The sequence below is a fragment of the Leucopleurus acutus genome, assembly GCF_964270905.1.
Source record: "Leucopleurus acutus genome assembly, chromosome: 8".
In the NCBI taxonomy this organism is placed as follows: domain Eukaryota; kingdom Metazoa; phylum Chordata; class Mammalia; order Artiodactyla; family Delphinidae; genus Leucopleurus; species Leucopleurus acutus.
Window position 1 is genome coordinate 98450399 of NC_139151.1, and position 19954 is coordinate 98470352.

General features: G+C 43.3%; 1 protein-coding gene across 2 annotated transcripts; it reads right to left on the bottom strand.

Moving 5' to 3' along the window:
• Positions 1–5772: 5772 nt before the first annotated feature.
• On the bottom strand, positions 5773–19160 carry LOC309965827 (glycine N-acyltransferase-like). Of its 2 annotated transcripts, XM_082845608.1 has the most exons (7): positions 18819–19160; positions 16125–16228; positions 14489–14608; positions 11597–11704; positions 10008–10134; positions 7509–7680; positions 5773–7084 (listed from the first exon to the last, which is right to left on the bottom strand). In XM_082845608.1, the coding sequence occupies exons 3-7, from the start codon at positions 14564–14566 to the stop codon at positions 6682–6684; spliced, it is 888 nt and encodes a 295-aa protein (XP_082701734.1). In that variant the 5' UTR covers positions 14567–14608; positions 16125–16228; positions 18819–19160; the 3' UTR covers positions 5773–6681. The 2 variants fall into 2 exon arrangements, with proteins under 2 accessions (XP_082701734.1, XP_082701733.1); XM_082845607.1 differs by lacking the exon at positions 16125–16228 and having other exon boundaries at positions 18819–19159.
• Positions 19161–19954: the final 794 nt, after the last annotated feature.

Consider the following 19954-nt stretch of genomic DNA (forward strand, 5'->3'; position numbering starts at 1 on the left):
TAAAATGAATGAAATACCAACACACACAACATGGCTTAAGTCTCATAGATGTGTGGTGAATGGAAAATCCAGGCATAAAAGAGTATTCAATATATGATGCTAATTTTACAGAGTTCAAGAACCTGAAAAATTAATCACTAAAGAGATCTTAACTAGCCCTTGCCTCTGGTAGGGCTGTAGATTGGCAAAGGGTATGAAAGAATTTTTAGACGTGACAAAATTGCTCTATTTTTTGAAAAGAATGCAGGTTTCCTGAGCGTAAGTAAGCTTGTTTCAACCCCACAGGACTACTCTCTCTCTCATTTTCAAAGAGAGAGAGAGATTCTCTGTGTATTAAACCTGTTGCGTTGTTGTATGTCCAAACACTTCTTTAATTTGTCCTTTTAATTAGATACTATTTTGCCTGTCTCTATGATTGTAGGTTTAAGACCTTTCAGAGAAATTTGATGGCATCACTTCTCTGTTTGCTAAGTATCTGGGGCTGTCAAGGAGAAGTCTGAAGTCAGTAAGATTCTTATTCTTCTTATCAAAACCCCTCAGTTTATCCCCTCTCTCTGGAACCTTGTATGATCTTGTCTTCATCTTTGGTGCTCAGAAAGTTTTTTCTGGCGGTACGTGGGCCTCTCACTGCTGTGGTCTCTCCCGTTGCGGAGCACAGGCTCCGGACGCACAGGCTCAGCGGCCATGGCTCACGGGCCCAGCCGCTCTGCGGCATGTGGGATCTTCCCGGACCGGGACACGAACCCGCGTCCCCTGCATCGGCAGACGGACTCTCAACCACTCCACCACCAGGAGAGCCCTGGTGCTCAGAAATTTGACAGTAATATATCTAATGAGTTCTTTTCACGCTCAGTCTGAAGTAAGTTATTTCAATCTTAAATCATTCCTCACTTTTGGAAAATCTGCTTCTTCTGGTGCTTCTGCCATGTCTTCTTTTTCTTCCTTTTACATTATTTTCATCATTCCATTTGCTCTGTTCTCAGTTTTTGGAAGGCCATTTAGATGGATCCTTAAACTTGTCAATGTTGTTCAGTTCCCTTATATTTTCTTTCATATTTTCCATCCCATTTTCATTCTATGTGATATTCTGAGATATACCGTCTACCAGAACTTCTTAGCTTTCTAATTATCTTTCAACCGTGTCCATTTTGCTACTCAGTCCATCCGTTGAGATTTTTATTCAAAGTTCCAGTATTTAATTTCCGAAATCTCTAGTGGATTCCTTTTTAAGAATGTAACATAAAATATCAACAACTATACTTTTCTAAAGTCTCCTAATTGCTCTATTTCTCTTTCAGCAGGTGTGAATTCATCCACAGGTCAAGTTTGATGCCTTTCTTTCCTTGTCAATTCTTTGGTCATTCCTGGTTTTCTTTTTATCTTTGAGTTTGAGGGTTCCTAGTCACAATTTTAAAAGAGCTACTGCTCCACGTCCCTGGTATTTTGGAGGATGGGCCTGGAACTTTACAAGTTGTGGTGGTAATTTGCCCTCTCTGTGTGAGGCCCACCCCTCTTCCAAGGGTCAGAGCTCTCTGTAGCTTCCAGTCCCCAAAGCCCCTCCCCTACCCCCCACTGCCTTCTCCTCTGGTAACACTCATATTTGCAAAATGCTTAGCAAAAATCAGGATGGAATCAAAGGCCAACAGCCACGCTTGCATAATCTAGCTCTGACCAATAACAGGCCTGAGTTAGGTTTACCCTAGTTTGTTCTTCTGTTGACTGGGGGCCGATCTGCCTTGCATGGTCTTCTAGTGGACATTTCACACATGTATTATAGGTGCCAGTTTCTTACACTTTTATTTCACCATAGTCTTACTCCTTTTCATTCTCCAGCTTATAGGAATTACCCAGCACACCTGGAGCATCAATAAATTCTTTTTTCTCTTCCCTGACTCCTATTGACATTAATTCAATCACTTGATGAGAATTCAGCAAATGATAACTGGGCTCCATCTGCAATCTTGAGCCAATTCTCTAATTTGCATTTATGCAATCCTTTTCATATCTAGTTTTACAAGTGCATGTATTTTTATCTGCATTTTTAAAAAATGGGAAAACAAAATCTACAGTGTTGATGGGATTTGCCCAGTATCATACACTGAGTGGCTGAACCATACTCGTAATTCAGATACATTCCTGACCCCAATCCCATGTTTTTACCCCATTACCCAGGGTACTAGATTTAGGCATATTAAAGCAATATTCTGTAACTATACAACATGTAGCAGTTGTAAAGCACTTTCACATGCATTGTGTTATCTTTTCCTCATGAAAGCCCTTGATATAGCATTATTATTTATCCTAGACAGGAAATCCTGCAATTAAAACAAATAAGAAAGTTACCAAGACAATTGAGCAATGACACTCGGGGTCTGGAGACTTCAAGTCTCTAGACAGGCACGGGCATAAACCTTGGGGTATCCCAGATATTTCTTTGCCACCTACCTCAAACAATAAGGCAATCAACACGTTAAAAGGATATCCAAATAAACCCACCAAAGGCTGGGAAGTCTTGTTTCCCATAAAATATCTTCTCTTCATCTTTAAGGACACTGGATTGCTCCTTTTCATTCCTTTTTTTTTTTCTTTTTTTCTGTTCAGTGGCAGTAATTTCCACTACTCTGTCTTCCGGCTCACTGATCCATTCTTCTACCTCATTTAGTCTACTACGGATTCCTTCCAGTGTATTTTTCATTTCAGTTATTATATTCTTCATCTCTCTTTGGTTGTTCTTTATATTTTCTAACTCTTTGTTAAAATTTTCTACAGTAAGTCCCCTACGTATGAACTTTCAAGTTTCGAACTTTCAAAAGATGCAAACATATGGTCCCATGTCTAATCACGTAAGTTAGGTCACATGTCTGGCGTACATTGTCACGTGTGTGCATCCTCTACAAGTGGCTGTGCTTTTGTGTACTGTACAGGACTGTATAGAGTACAGTAGTACAGTATCTTTTTTCAAGCCCAGGAGGTCTGGAAGCAAGTATAAAAGCAGCGGTGACGTAGCCCGTACTGCTAACAAGCGCCAAGCAATAACAATGGAAACAAAAGTGAAAACAATTGAGAGACTGGAGTGAGGGGAAAAGACACCTCGCCCTCCATCTCCTATTTCTGATGATCCTTCAGCTCTACCATCTCCTCCCTCCTCTCCCTCCTCCAGTCAGTAACTCTTCTCGCCTCTTCCCTCAATGCCAGCCCCTGCATGCCAGCTGTTGTACTGTACTATTGAACTTTTCAAGGTACTTCACTGTAAGATTAAAAATGTTGTCTTTATTTTTGTGTCTGTTTGTTTTTTATGCATTATTTGTGTGAAAAGTATTATAAACCTATTACAGTCCAGTACTATATAGCTGATTGTGTTGGCTGGGTGCCTAGGCTCACTTTGTTGGACTTAACGAACAAATTGGACTTACAAACACACTCTTGGAATGGAACTCGTTCATATGTAGGGGACTTACTATAACGTCTTGCTCTGCGTATCCACTATCCTCCCAAGTTCCTTGACCACCTTTGTGATCACTACTCGGAACTCTTTCTCAGGTAGGTTGCCTGTCCCCACTTCACTTGGTTCTTCTGGGGTTTTACCTTGTTCCTTCACCTGAAACATATTCCTCTGCTGCCTCATTTTCTCTGAGTTGCTATTTGTATGTTTATGTGTGTGGTAGGTTAGTTACATTTCTTGGCCTTGGGGAAGTGGCCCTCTGTAGGGGGCATCCTGTGCCCCAGCAGGTGCACTCCCCTCTCGACATCCAAGCTATGTGCTCTAGGCGTTCCCCCTAAGAACGCTACGTGGGCTTCTCTGTTGGGCTGGGCTAAGTGTGTGGGCAGCCAGGTAGGCCCCTAGCTGGTCGGTTGCCAGGCCCTGCCTTGTGTGGACGTAGCTGGCTGCTATATAGTGGGGTCTGGTCCTGAGGTGACTAGTTGCAGAATCCTAGGGGGTCCCTGGAGCTAGTGCTGGCTCACTGGTGGGCGGAGTCAGGGTCCCAAAGACTCTGGGATTGTTGCCCACCCACTGGCTGGTTAAGTCAGATCTTGGGGTTAGTGCCAGACTACTGGTAGGCATAGCTGGTTCCTAGAGTCTGGCTCTGGAATCCCAGAGCTCATTTAATATTATTGGTGGGGGTGGTTCTTGACTCAGTTGGGTATGGGGTCCAGGGTGTCCTAAAGGTTGCGTTGGCCAGCTAGTGGGCTGGGCCAGGGCCCAGCCAGTGCCAGTGTGGGATCTGGCCTGCAGTGTGGGATTGTAGTTTTCTAGCTTCTTGTGTCTGCCCTCTGGTGGGCGAGGCTGGTCTAGAGGCATGGTCTAGCTTCCTGGTGGGAAGGGCCGGTCCACTGGTGGGCAGAGCTGGGTCTTGGCCCTCTGGTGGGCTAGGTCGTGTCTAGAGGCAAGCCCAGAGGTGGCTGTGGGCTCTTTAGTCTTTAGGCAGCCTGTCTGCAGATGGGGGTGGATGTGTTCCTTGCCTAGTTAGTTGTTTGGCCTGAGGTGTTCCAGCACTGGAGCCTACAGGCTGTTGGGGGGCCAGGTCTTGGAGCTAATGAGGCAAGATGTTAGCTATCAACAACGTCCCGCTATACGCTGCCACCAGGGTGTTTTCCTTTACCAAAGCCTGAATTCCTTCTCCCTGTTTCAGAACCACAAAGCCTCTCTCTCCCTGACGACTACAGGGAATTCTTGGAGGGGAGTATCAACCTGTACTCATACAGAAAGGAAAGTAGTGTGGCAACAGAATTTTCATCGATAGTCTAGGGAATAAGATATATTCTATTATTTCACTAAACCAGTGGTTCTCAAAGCATGGTCCCTGGGCCAGCAGCATCAACATCACCTGGAAACTTGCTAGACATGTGAATTCTGGAACTCTCCCCAAGATCTACTGAATCAGAAAATCTAGGGGTGAGGCCCTGCAACCTGTTTGAACAAGCCTGCTAAGTGATTCTGATGCAGGCTCAACTTTGAGAACCACTAAACTAAATGTCAACCAGAGGTGACTTTGCCTCCAGGGGACATTTACTAATATCTGGAGACATTTTTAGTTGTCATAATTGGGATGGAGGGTGCTAATGACATCTAGTGGGTAGAGGTGGGGGATTCTGCTAAACATTCTACAAATGCACAGGACAGACCTACAGCAAAGAATTGTCCAGTCTAAAATGTCTGTTGCGCCAAAGTCGAGAAACCTGCTCTAAACTGAGCCTTCACTCTCTCAACTGGCGAAGAAATTAAACCTCAGTTGAGTGTGTCTGTGTGTGTGTGTGTGTGTGTGCGCGCGTGTGTGTCTGTGTGTGTGCGCGCGTGCATGTATATTTGTGGGGGTCTTCATCCCCAATTCCGCAGCTTAATTTCAGGCTTAGGTGGACCAGAGGGAATGAGTTCTTAATCCAGGTGATCACCTTCATTCAGATGCTCTGTTTGCTGCCCGGTACTGGTGTTTAGTGCTGTTTCTCTCGAAGGGCTGGGGCAGGAAACTCTCCCACCTAATCTGTCCCAACCAGGAAGAATATCTTTCCACACCAGCAACCAGATTCTCCCATGAGACAATGGTCTGAACCACACAGAATTCTGGCATCTTGAAGTAATATGCCAAGGTCAAGCGGAACAGTAGGCATCCATGCTATAACCCCCACCCCCTCAACTTCCATCTCTTCTCAATAAATCCCCACCTTCCTGGGGCTGGGTGTTCCCACTTTCCTCTCCCCGTTAACTCACATCATGTTTCCTCATCACGAACCACTTAGCTTCAGCTTATACAATCAAACACAAAATCTCTTTATTGTTTGAGGGTTTCAGGTGACTTTAGGAAGCTCAGCTTTTAGGAACAATATTGAATCATTTTCCCCAGAGTGGAAGGGTTGGGGGGGGACAGGCTAACATAAGTTAGTCTTTCTTTTTCTTTTTTCTTTTTTTTTTTTTTGCAATACGTGGGCCTCTCACTGCTGTGGCCTCTCCCGCTGCAGAACACAGGCTCCGGACGCGCAGGCTCAGCGGCCATGGCTCACGGGCCCAGCCACTCCATGGCATGTGGGATCTTCCCGGACTGGGGCACAAACCCGTGTCCCCTGCATCAGCAGGCGGACTCTCAACCACTATGCCACCAGGGAAGCCCTAGTCTTTTTCTTAATAACTCTACCTGCTATATCATGCATAACGTATTTAACATAATATACCATATATATTTGTATATAACATATTGAATATACCTATAAAGCAGCAATCAGAGGAGAGGATAATGTCTACAGACCTAAAGAGTAGACTCCACTTGCTCCTTACTAAGGGAAAAGCCATAGAAAGAGAGGAATAAGTTGTAATGCCCAGGAAGTGTTAGCCCTCCCTGGAAAAACTGGCAAGTGTCTACCAGCCCATGCCCTAAGAGTCCCAGGGGAAGCCATTTGGGGCAACATGTAGCAGATGAAGAAGCATGGCGGAGATACTGGAAGCATGGGGACCAGAAGTATGAAACCACTGCAGGAGGACCGGATGCTGCTTATGCTGAGATATCTAAGGCAAGCCCATCGACGGTGGTGGTCTTGTCGACCATTCACACTGCTGCCCCAGGACCCACACGATGTCCACTCCTTTACCTATGATTACAGTTACAATTGGTTCTTTCCCTCCACCCACCCGTCGGCTCCTCCAGCTGCATCCTCAGGCCCATCCCGTGCTGTCTTGGATTCAGGGCTGCTTCACAGAGGCACACAGTTCCACTGGTTCCAGTCGCAGGGCGCAGGGATATGATTCAGACTGCGACTCATTTTCTGCATAATTTTGTTATTCTTGTCTACATGAGAATACACGGGGAAGCCACGTTTGATCAGAGCCTGGGTCTGGTAATAGATGACGTAGGTGACGAGACCATGGCCCCGGTACTCAGGCAGGGTGCCCCCCATCCGCATCTCTCCTGTCTGGTCCATCAGAGACCAGGACACAGGGGTCCCCTCGGGCCCCAGCAGGCAGAAGGTGGGGAAGGTCCGGATACAGCGCTCGATGAATCTCTGGCTCCACTCATTGCCACCGAAATGCCAGAATTTATTCACCACGGCAGCGTGGGTAGGATCCAACGATGAGAGTTTAAACATCTCTTGGTCACTATGGATGTTCCAAGAGAAAAGCAAAGTCCATGAGTTTAGAGGTTTATATTTGTTCTTACCTCTAGTATCTTGAGAGACAGAGTAGGCAGAGGAAATAGCGAACGCAAAGTCTGGAGTATAAGTGAGCTTGTAATGGCAGAGGGACAGAAAGAAGGCCGATGTTGTCGGACTGAGTGAGCTAGAAGGACAAGACAGGTCAAAGAAGTTGACATAGGCCTGATGTACTCCAGGTGAGAAAAGAAATGGTGGGGTATTTTAAGCAGGGGAGAAACACGGTTTGAATTACGTTTTTAAAAAAGATTCTTCTGGGCGCTTTGAAGAAGATCGATTGTGGGCAGACAGTAAAAGCAGAAAGAGAAGTTGGGAGGCTGCTCTGTCAGTGAGAGGCGTAAGCAGCATAGGGTAGCTTTTATCAAACTCACATGGCCTTGGGTTTGCCATGGCTGAGTGATAAGTTCTTTACATCCAGCAGGGAAGGAGCCAGTTCCCTTATTGCCTCAATCGCCACATAGAGAATGTTTTGTGATTGCTTGACTTTGAAGGATTTAGTGGCTGCAAGACTTTGTATTACTTCATTCAGGCTGGACTGTGAACCTGGATGGGATTATAAGGAGAAATGCAATGATTTATGTCCATTCTAGGGAGAAGCTCTCCAGTGGAGTAGGAAGTGTCTGAGGATTTCTAGTCAGAGAATTTTGGTGATGGGCTCAGTGCTGCTACTGTATGACTGGGCTCATGTAATCAGGATTTGTGCAATTTTCCTTGTTTTGGAAAAGCAAAAGTGTGCCTAGAAATTCATTCAGCCATGGTCATGCCATTAGAGGCAATATCAGGACTGGAACTAAGTTTTCTGGGCTACATAATCATGCAGTTTTTTTGTTTGTTTGTTTGTTTTTTGTGGTACACGGGCCTCTCACTGTTGTGGCCTCTCCCGTTGCGGAGCACAGGCTCCGGACGCGCAGGCTCAGCGGCCACGGCTCACGGGCCCAGCCGCTCCGCGGCATGTGGGATCTTCCCAGATCGGGGCACGAACCCGTGTCCCCTGCATCGGCAGGCGGACTCTCAACCACTGCGCCACCAGGGAAGCCCAATCATGCAGTTCTGATGATCAAAGAAGGTGAGTTATAATAATTATAGTTGCCAGGACTTCCCTGGGGGAGCAGTGGTTGGGAATCCGCCTGCCAGTGCAGGGGACACGGGTTCAATCCCTGGTCTGGGAAGATCCCACATGCTGTGGAGCAACTAGGCCCGTGAGCCACAACTGCTGAGCCTGAGCTCTAGAGCCCGTGTGCCGCAGCTGCTGAGCCCACGAGCTGCAACTACTGGGGCCTGCGCACCTGGAGCCCCTGCTCTGCAATGGGAGAGGCCACCGCGATGGGGGACCTGCGTAACTGCAGCAAAGAGTGGCCCCCACTCACCGCAACAGGAGAAAGCCCACGCACAGCAACGAAGACCCAACGCAGCCAAAAATAAATAAAATTTTTAAAAATAATAATAATTATAGTTGCCAACATCTCTGGAGTACTTACTATGTTCCCAATGCGGTAGATTGTTGCAGTAATGGCCCACAGTTTGCCCACATCTCCTTGTACCCATTCCCTGGAATAGTCCCCTCCTGCACTGCATCTGACCTTGGCCATATGACTTGTGTTACCAATGGGAAAGAGTAAATTTGATGCAGAGAGAGGCTTAAAAATGCTTGCACATTGGAGCTCACCATGTCTTTGTGCTTCTGGTTAACTTGAGGCCAACACCACATGAAAAGGCCTCAGCTAGCCTGCTGAAGACATGTGCTCTTATCATGATGTCACCAGGGCCTAGCCAGCACTGACAGTCAGACCATCATTCAGACTTGTAAGTTAGGCCATCTTAGAGCAACCAGCACACAGTCACCCATCAACTGACTGTAGATGCATAGCTACACCCAGAGGAGACCAGCAGAACAACTGCCTTGCAAAGCCCAGTCCAATTGCTGATTCACAGAATTATGAGGTTTGCTATGCAGTGAAAGTTAACTGAAACATTCAGGTATTGCACTAAGCAATTCCTAGCTAAGATTTCATTTAATCTTTTCAACACTGCTGTGTTTTAGGTACCATCATTTATTTTTTTAGTAAATTCATTCATTTATTTATTTATTTTTGGCTGTTTTGGGTCTTCATTGCGGCGCACGGGCTTTCTCTAGTTGTGGCGTGTGAGGGTTACTCTTTGTTGCGGAGTACGGGCCTTAGAGCACGTGGGCTTCGGTAGTTGTGGCCCACAGGCTCAGTAGTTGTGGCATGCGGGCTCAGTAGTTGTGGCTCACGGGCTTAGCTGCTCCATGGCATGTGGGATCTTCCTGGACCAGGGCTCAAACCCGTGTCCCCTGCATCGGCAGGCGGATGCTTCACCACTGCACCACCCGGGAAGTCCTAGGTACAATTATTACCCTCATTTTTATATATGAAAGTCAGGATCTCAGATAGGACAAGTCCCTGGCTAGGATCACATGGCAAAGTAACAGGCAAATGCCATCCTAGGTAGTCTGACTCTGGAGACCACGCTCATAACCATATAAGTTGCTCTTTATGACCTAGGAGGTGTTCTGTGACATGAGTTGTCATTCCAATTCTGGGAATGAAAGTCCCTGGGGAAAGCTCTGCTCTGATACCCAACCACCCTAAGGCATCCTGGATATGTCCACAAAATATGCCATAAATCCTTAGCTCTCAGGGGATTACATTACAGTCCTCTATATGAAGCCCATTAGGTATAAGCTTTGAGGGTGTTTTTTCCCCCTTTACAGGTATAGCTGCAGCTGAGTAAAAAAACTGACAGCAGGCTGAGGGTCTGGGGCTTGGAGAAAGGAGATACATGTCCTAGGAGAAATTGTTCAGGATGGAGATGTGGTTCAGCACAGATTCCATTCCTTTTATACTTACTTTGGATCTGCAGATGCTGTTTCCAATTGATGACTTCTGGTAAGCTGAGGAATTCCTGACAGTTTTTGAGGTCTTTGGAGTAGATATGGTAAGTATTGGTGTAGTGATCAAGGTCATCTGTCATGTCCTGTTATCATTGAGAAAAGGGGGGCAAAACAAATGTCTTATTTTTCATGATTGTAATACTTTTTTCTAAATTCTACTATACTGTGGTATTTTTAAGTACTAAAATATTGGTATTTGTATTAGTGCTTTAGAATTTTTCTGACTCATTTAAATCATGAGATCAAGATGGGAGATTCAGGTGTTCAAATTATGATGAAAAACTACAGAACAATACTATTCTCTACCCATATATTGTGTTAAAATTTCAACTCAAGCAAAGACACAACTATTTAGAAAGGATTCTTCTATATTTTCATCTTCCTCAACAGGAAGAAGAGAAAAGCAATTGACAAGGAAAAGCTTCTGTTGCAAGAATAAATTTTTCTATATTTCAAACACTTGCAGAATACACAAGCTATGAAGATGACAGTATTAAATTTGGTTATTGACATTTCTGGATTGACATTTCCATCTATACTAAATTAAGACAAAGAAGATGAAAACCAATTAGGAATGCTTTCATAAAATAATTTACAAGAGTTGAACAAATTGTAATTACAGAAAAACAAAGAAACCACTTATTTAGAAAGATCCCCTCAAATTATTAAATAAGAGATGTGATTATGTGGAAGAAGGCACAGGAAAATATTATCTTGAGTGCAGAATTAGAAACCTTTTCAAAAATTGTTGGAATTGTTGCACAAAAATACACTCACAAGTCAGCAATGATACCACTAACACATTTTGTTTCTTAAGATCCCATTTAAGATAAAAGGTCAAATAATTTTATTGCAGTTCAGTTTTTATTATTAATATAAATTTCTTCATTTTATATACTGTTTAATTGCATGGATTTTAAATAACTTATTATTTGTAGGAAAGATATATTTGTATTTTTATAAAGTTATAGTTTTACTGGATGTTTTAAAATAAACTTAGGGTTTTTTGTCTTTGAAATGTATTAACTATTTAGTTTCACTAATTTCTAAATGTTTCCCCAAAATGTATATGGAAATTCTAATATTATAAAAAAATTTTTTATAATCAGCCAACGAACTGTCCTGTTTCATACCTTCCTATCTTTGTCCTTGTTACTTTCTCTGGTTAGACTGTCCTCCTTTCTTTGTCAGCCTAACAAAGATATATTTATCTACAAAACCCAGTTCAGATGAAACATCCACTAAGAAGTATATCTAATCTGATCCTGTAACCTCCATCTCCAAACTCCATAGTTTAATCAGCTTTTGCCTGTGCTATCTCCGTATATTGTACATTTTCTATTTTTGAACATTTTACACTAAGTTGTAATTTATTTACTTACCTGTATTCTCCTCCAGGCTGTGGGGTTCTTAAAGGCAAGGACTTGTTCACTATCACTGCAATTCATTTCTGTAGCCCCAGGGTCTACCACATTGCCGGGCACACGGTAGGCACATAGCAAATACAAACATAGTTGCAAATTCATTCCACATCTGGCACCTTACCTGCTCCTGAGGGCGGATAACCACTGTATTAAAATCAGGCCACCTGTCCACCAGGGCCTTTAGCTTGAAAGGGTTCCCCTGGTTCATGTGGAAGACGGTCCCATAAACCTGCAGTATCCGGACAAAGTGAGAGGGTCAGCTTATTAGGAAGGGATGGCAAAGTGCCTTGTTTGACGAGGACAGGTTTATGTCTATGAAATTGTGAAATTTTACAGCGGTAAAGGGACAAATAAGGCATCTGTGTCTAAAATCTCCACACGCTACTTTCTTTTTTTAACCTCAGATGAGAGCTTTTTCTTCCCATCTAATATAAATCAAACATGTATATGGTAAAATATTGGGACAAATAAAGTTAATGATCATAAGAACACCATTCTTTTTTTTGTAGGATTTAATATTATCTTTTCCCAGTCTTTCTTCTATTCATACTCGTAGAGATACACAATTTTACAAATGTAAAATGATCTGATACATGGTATTTTTCACCACTGAATAAATTGTGGATGTATCTCTATGTTCATTAATACAAAATTTTTCAATTATGTTCTAATGATAGGATTCCATTATATGGTTGTATCATGGTTCATTTGTGCATTTGTCTACTGAGGGTCATTTCAGTTGTTTCCAAATTTTCGTTTTAACAACTAAGTCTTTGCAGAGCATGCTTGCACAGAAATCTTTGCATGGACACCTGATATTTTCTTAGATTATCCATCAGGTAACTGCTGGTTCAAAGGATATGGACATGTGAGCTTATCTGAAATCATTGTTTTCAGCCATGAATGGAGGCTTGATATAGAAATTCCGTATAGTTTGGCAAAATATAGATGTTTCTTTTTACGCCTTTGCATTTGGGGGTGTGTAAAATTGCTTTAGATTAATACATTGTCCATTACAGGATCTGAAAATATGTGTGGCTCTTCCTCTTTCTTATTCCCCGGGCTGAATTAATTAAAACTCTTTTTTTTTTTTTTTTTTCTGCTGAACTCAGAACGTAGTGAGCCAGGCAGCTACTCTACATGGACTCAGCTGGAGTTGACACATGCAATAAATGGTACTTAATTTCCAACACTTAGAAGAACAGATGGACGTTTTGTCAACAAGACTCAAGCAAGTATTGAGTTCTAGGTTATACCTCCATTAAGGGTACCTGGCAAACAGCTATTCTAGATTTCAACTAGGGTAAAAATGTATATCTTTCATATACAACCAATGCTGTTTCTTCATGAAAGTTGTGGAACCAAGAGGGCTGCCTTATCTTACCACAGAGATGCTCCAAGTAAGGACACTTGGGAACCACCAAGAGTTTCCTCAAGATGTTTGGGGTCCACTTAACCCAAGGACCAAAGAGAAATTTAAATCACAAAATTCTATACTACAGAGCATGGAAGAAAAATGTTTAGGTTGAAGAATTTTCAAAAATAGCTACTTACCATAAAAATATCTTAGGCAAGCATTCATAACATGTATAACTGATGTAACCTCTAAGAAAAATTGACTGTCTCTTTGAGAGGTTGCCTGGATCTTAAGGATTATCAAGTGAAAGTAGTTAAATATTAGGCAACAGAGATTAATATTAGTGAGATCCACCAAAGTGGGTGACATTTTAGTATTAAATTAGTTGATTTGAAAGCATTTCGGGCAGTAATTAAAGAACAGGGAGAGTTGTTTCATTAGTCTATTTCTAATAAATGAAAATGAAGCCATATGATCTACAAATAAAATAATGCTAACATTTTTCTCCTTTATACAGAAAGATGGAGTAACATATCTATTGGGGGTGAGGCAGATGAATGCATTTATCTTATCTAAAATGTATGCATCTTATAGGAGTGTCTTATAAAACAGTAGAAATCTAGTTCTCTTTCTACAAAAAACTTTCAGGGAAACAAGTTGTTCTCCAAATACACACACACACACACATTCACACACACACGGTTGTACTTAAATTCCACTGGAATGGGCCCCATCCCTTTGGTTGCTAAAGAAAAACACAGGTGAGGACCCCAGACCATGATTAGAGTTGCTCTTGAACAGTTCTGGATGTGGGCATCTATGTATATGTTCTATTTAATCCTGAGATTTCTGATCAATTGTACTTGGTTAACAGAGGTCCTCAGAGTCAGGCACAAAATAACTTGATATGCCGTAAGTTCGGAGCAATTGGAAAATCTAAGTGAAATAGAAATTGACTTATCATTAATTTTAAAGAAGGCTCATGACGGTTAACCTCTCACCTGGCGAGTGTTCTTTTAGGAGAACAAATTTAAAAATTAACATGTAGTCTCAGCTAACTTTGTAGGAGAACTCTGGGCAAGTTTCCAGTGCTATTATGGAACGTTTCTTGGAAAGGAGCAAGGGAATACTTTTTGAGTCAGTTTGGAGCAAAAAGCAATGCTAAGTCTCAGGCATTCCTACGTCTATACCATAGCACTGCAGCTCACTATTTGTGGGGTATTGGGCGAAGCACTTCACTGAGCCTCCACCTTCACATCAGTGACATGGGCATAACAGCAAATGTCTTGTAGAGAGGTTATGCAAATTAAATGAGAGAAAATATGCACCAGTGCCTGGCACAGAACAGGTGCTCAATAAAGATTAGTCTCTTGGGCTTCCCTGGTGGCGCAGTGGTTGAGAGTCCGCCTGCCGATGCAGGGGACGCGGGTTCGTGCCCCGGTCCGGGAAGATCCCACATGCCGCGGAGCGGCTGGGCCCGTGAGCCATGGCCGCTGAGCCTGCACATCCAGAGCCTGTGCTCCGCGGCGGGAGAGGCCACAACAGTGAGAGGCCCGCGTACCGCAAAAAATAAATAAATAAATAAATATTAGTCTCTCTTTCCCTTCATCACAGGAACTTTCTATTCCTACTCCCCTCAGAATTTTCCATTGGTACCTTTAAGGATGTAGGAAGGCTCTTCCTCAAGGATTTCTCCAGCATCTGCAGCATCTGGGCACCTTGCAATGGGAACATCGTGCAAGACAGCCTGTTCTGGAGAGACAACCAGGAAATAGCCTGGAATGAGAAGAGCAGGAGGAGATTCAGAAACAAAAGCAGCAAGTTCTCTGCTAATTGCCGGAGCCCTCTTCCGTCTCTCTTTATTGGCGTCCTCTTCACTAAAGTCATCAGCCATTCCAAGGAAGGATGAGACTGGCAGAAAGTGCAGAGCCTGCCTTCTGAATTTTTCACCTCACCTTCTTAAAACTTTGATGAATTCTAGTCATTAACTTCACTTTACATTAACAAGCACATTCTAAAGTATATATAACATTTTTTTTGAAATTTAGTTGCTATCAGTGATTTTTCTGACTCTACCAGTAATAAGCTGTGCAACCTTGGAAAGTTACTTAGCTTCTCTGTACCTTGGTTTCTTCAAAGTAGATGGGATAATAGTATTACCTGACTCATAGAATTGTTGTGAAGATTAAATGAGCTAATTCTACCTTGGTTTCTTCAAAGTAGGTGGGATAATAGTATTACCTGACTCATAGAATTGTTGTGAGGATTAAATGAGCTAATACGTTAAAAGAGTAAATAAGTGCTTAAAGAGTATCTTGTCACATAGTAAACACTGAACATATTTTATGTTATTACTACTACCACTCCTCTTCCTTACTGTCTTTTCTTTCCCCTCCTCTTCTCCCCCCCTTCCTTCTCCCCACTTGAGTTAAAGTGCTGTATACTGCATGAATTTTTTTTTTTTTTTTTTTTTTTGCAGTATGCGGGCCTCTCACCGTTGTGGCCTCTCCCGTTGTGGAGCACAGGCTCCAGACGCGCAGGCTCAGCGGCCATGGCTCACGGGCCCAGCTGCTCCAGCGGCATGTGGGATCTTCCCGGACCGGGGCACGAACCCGCGTCCCCTGCATCGGCAGGCGGACTCTCAACCACTGCGCCACTAGGGAAGCCCCCAACTTACTTTTTAAGGAAGGCGCCGAAGAGGTATTCTGAGAAGATGTTGTATTAAAACCCACCATGCCTGAGATGACATGCGCCAGGCCAGAACTGGGTAAATTTGTGCTTTTAGAATAGCAAGGGCACTTCTGTTTTTGGCCAAGGTGGAATACAATAAGTCCCTTATATACGAAATTTCAAGTTTTGAACTTTAAGAGATGCGAACGTGCGTCGCTCATCCAACCTATGGATCAAGGAGTTATAATGACTTTTGTTTTTTAATATTTATTTGTTTATTTATTTATTTATTTGGCTGCGCTGGGTCTTAGTTGCGGCACACGGGATCTTCATTGCGGCATGTGGGATCTAGTTCCCCGACCAGGGATCGAAACTGGGCCCCCTGCATTAGGATGCAGAGTCTTAACCACTGGACCACCTGGGAAGTCTCAATTATAGTGACTTTTAAGAAATATTATTTATTTCACACTTTTCACCTGGCAGTAAAGGCGAGTGATGAATCAGGAACAATCTTGTGACAATTTTGGAAGGATGATAACATCTACAAGGCCATAAAAAACATTGATTTGCTTGTCGTGAGGTTACAGCCGTCACCATGAATGGGGTTGGGAAGAACCTTTACCTGCAGTTTTTGTGCACGACTTTTGTGGATTTGAGAAGGTGGATGAGGAGTCCAAAGAGGTCTCCAGCCACTTAGTGACCCTCAGCGAGAAGCTGGAGCTAGATCTGCAATAAGACGACTTCACTGAACTCCGTGCTGTGCCACATAAGGAGCTGACTGATGAAGACCTGACGGAATTGGAGGCCCAGAGAAAGGACGAAGAGACACAAGAGGAAGAAGAAGTAACTGGAGAACTGAAGAGATTCACGACGTAGGAAACGGCAAGGGGATTTTCTTTATTTGAGGGGGCACTGCTAGTTTTTGAGGCACGGGTCCCGAACGTAGAACGGTACACGAAAGTTGCAGCAGCCGTTCAGAATGCAATCCAGTGCTACCGTGCCATCTGTGATAAGAAAAAAAAGAGCTACTACCCAGACATCACTGGATTGTTTATTCAAGAGAGTAGATAGAATTGAATCCGGAGGATCTTAAGACTGTAAAAAGTATAGCATTCCTGAAGGCCAATCTTATCTTTTATCTAGAGGCAACTCACAAGGAGTACAAGATGCAACATAAAGATGAATGTCAAATCTGTGGGGTGGGACTTCCCTGGTGGCCCAGTGGTTGAGAGTCCACCTGCCAATGCAGGGCACACGGGTTCGTGCCCCGATCTGGGAAGATCCCACATGCCGCGGAGCGGCTGGGCCCGTGAGCCATGGCCGCTGAGCCTGCATGTCCGGAGCCTGTGCTCCGCAACGGAAGAGGCCACAACAGTGAGAGGCCCGTTTACCACAAAAAAAAAAAAAAAAAAAATCTGTGGGGTGAAGTCAGAACAGCCATCGTTAAAACATCTACAAATAATAAATGTTGGAGAGGGTGTGGAGAAAAAAGGGAACCATCCTACACTGTTGGTAAACTGGTGCAGCCACTATGGAAAACAGTATGGAGGTTCCCCAAAAAACTAAAAATAGAGTTGTCATATGATCCAGCAATCCCACTCCTGGGCACATACCCAGACAAAATTGTAATTTGAAAAGATACATGCACCCTTATATTCATAGCAGCACTATTTAAAATAGCCAAAATATGGAAACAACCTAAATGTCCATCGACAGATGAATGGATAAAGAAGATGTGACATATAGATATACATACATATATATGTATATATTATACAAAGGAATATTACTCAGTCATAAAAAAGAATGAAATAATACCATTTGCAGCAACATGGATGGACGTAGAAATTCTCATACTAAGTGAAGTAAGTCAGAAAGAGAAAGACAAATGCCATATGATATCGCCCACGTGTGCAATCTGAAATACGACACAAATGAACATATCTACGAAAGAGAAACAGACTCACAGACACAGAGAACAGATTTGTGGTTGCCAAGGCGGGAGGGGGGTAGTGGAGGGATAGAATGCAAGTTTGGAATTAGCAGATGCAAACTATTATATATAGGATGGATAAACAACAAGGTCTTACTGTATAGCACACAGAACTGTATTCAATATCCTGTGATAAACCATAATGGAAAAGAATATGAAAAGGAATATATATATATTTATAAAACATATATATATATGTATATATGACTGGATCATTTTGCTGTACAGTAGAAATTAACACAACATTGTAAATCAACTATACTTCAACAAAATTAAAATATCTGTGGGGTGTAATATTGCCATATTTCCTGAAAAGTATAGGGTTTGGAACCACCCTCCAAGGATGCACACACAAACCAACAACCAATCATGGTGTCTCATAAATAAGGTAGATTGAAAACAACTGAGACTGTGATTCTCCAGGACATTGGACACAGTCACTGTGAGCTGGCAGAACTGGGCAACAGACAGTGTCCTTGGGAGTGAAATTCAGAACTTTGGACCTAGTTATTCCCAGAAGAAGAAATTAATCCAAAGAAAACAATTCAAAAGAAGAAAAAAGCTCCCAGCAGAATCCAATAAAGCTACACAAAGATAAGCAAGGACTGAACAAAATCCCAGTGTTCAACAATAGGGAAAGGAAATATAAACTATGGTGCGACTCCATGATATTAGCACAATTCCTATACATATGGACACATGGGAAAGGGTTGGAATAAAATGAGAAAATGTAGGGCCTAAAACCGTTCACATACCACATACATAAGCATACATTTATAAGAGGACACAGACAAATAAAAAGATAGATTGTGGTGGTAGCAATATAGGCGAAAGCTTTCAAGTAAGTTTGTTTATTATACGATTTAAATAAACAATAGGTCTGGTCTGTATTCTTGTCCTTACTCAGCTACTCATTTCCTCTCTGACTTTACGCACAGCAACCTTCATGGAGACAAAAAACTGCCTACTTTAAAATATAACCAGGAGGATTCAGCAGGGTGCTGTTCAGAGTGTTTTCACGCATTAAGTGTTCCATTCAGCACCCCTAGTGCCAGAAAATGCCCAGATCTTTCCTCATTCCTGTATTAGTTCAGATCCAAAAACTGCAAGAATTTTTCGTAGTACCTAACGAGTTGCCTTTTACAGAACAGGTGCCGGATACACGTTTCTTACGTTGAAGTTATTCCTTTTCCTTAGGTGTATTTGTCATCGTATTCTGAGCAGAACAAAATACGAGCATTTTGATTTGTCTCATGTTAAGTGGAGAGGATGTCATAAAGCAATGATTATCTTTTTTTTTTTTTTTTTGGCATGAGTTCTCACCTGGAAAGCTGTCTTCACACCGAGCTTTGCAGGAACAAATGAAGGGGAGCGACCTTTAGATCATGAAATTTCCCTCTGGTGTAGACAGTTAAGCAGGTCTTGCAGAGCGCTTTTAGGTACGTTTTCTTCACAAATTGCCGAGCTGAGGCTTGTCATGTGGACCTTGCACTAGGCAAAAAGTTGGGTGTTAGCTCTCGTGAAATCTCTCCCTTGCTCTCTGGGTCTCATGTTGAGGGAGCTGGTTCTGCAAGGTTGGGAGGCTGCCAGTGCGCCATCTGAGCTTCTCATTCTGAACCACCGGGCTGCTCTTTGGCCCGCAGTCCCTGTCATTACTCTGATAACCAAGCTATGTGAAGCCAACGAGCCAGATACTGGAAGGGTCACGCTGTACAGGCAATGCCTTTCTCCTTCCCTTCCCATTCGCAAGTACCTGCAATAAAAGAAAGATATTAGGAAAGATATGGTTCAGGTCTGGTTTGCAGAATCTGACTTTTCTTCCTTCACGTATGCAGTACAGAAAATTGACTAAAGCTCCTAGGACCCTCGCTTTTTTAGGATAATCCGTGTCCTCTCCCCTGCCCGTTCTGAGGCTCCAGTTAAACATCCCCACAATGATTCAACTCGGGCACTTCTTAGTCTCACTTTTTTTTGCGGTACACGGGCCTCTCACTGTCACGGCCTCTCCCGTTGCGGAGCACAGGCTCCAGACGCGCAGGCTCAGCGGCCATGGCTCACGGACCCAGCCGCTCCGCGGCATGTGGGATCTTCCCGGACCGGGGCACGACCCCATGTCCCCTGCATCGGCAGGCGGACTCTCAACCACTGCGCCACCAGGGAAGCCCTTAGTCTCACTTTTATAGAGAAGGAAACTGAGGCTCAGTGTGGCTGAACTGGATAGAATTTAAACCCAGAGCCTTTCACTCCAAAGTGCCCAGTACCCCACATGAACACTTGTTCTACCATTCTCAGAAGAGAAAGGAGGGTTCATAGAAAAGAGAACCCACCCTGTGAAATGACCAGGGAGGGAAGGTTGACACTATCTGGGTTCTCGACCTCATCACTCTTGTCCTTGTTCAGCAGGTTAGTGGAGGGAAGGAGTCACTCTAATCAGAGGAGCAGGGACAGGGTTGCCTAGT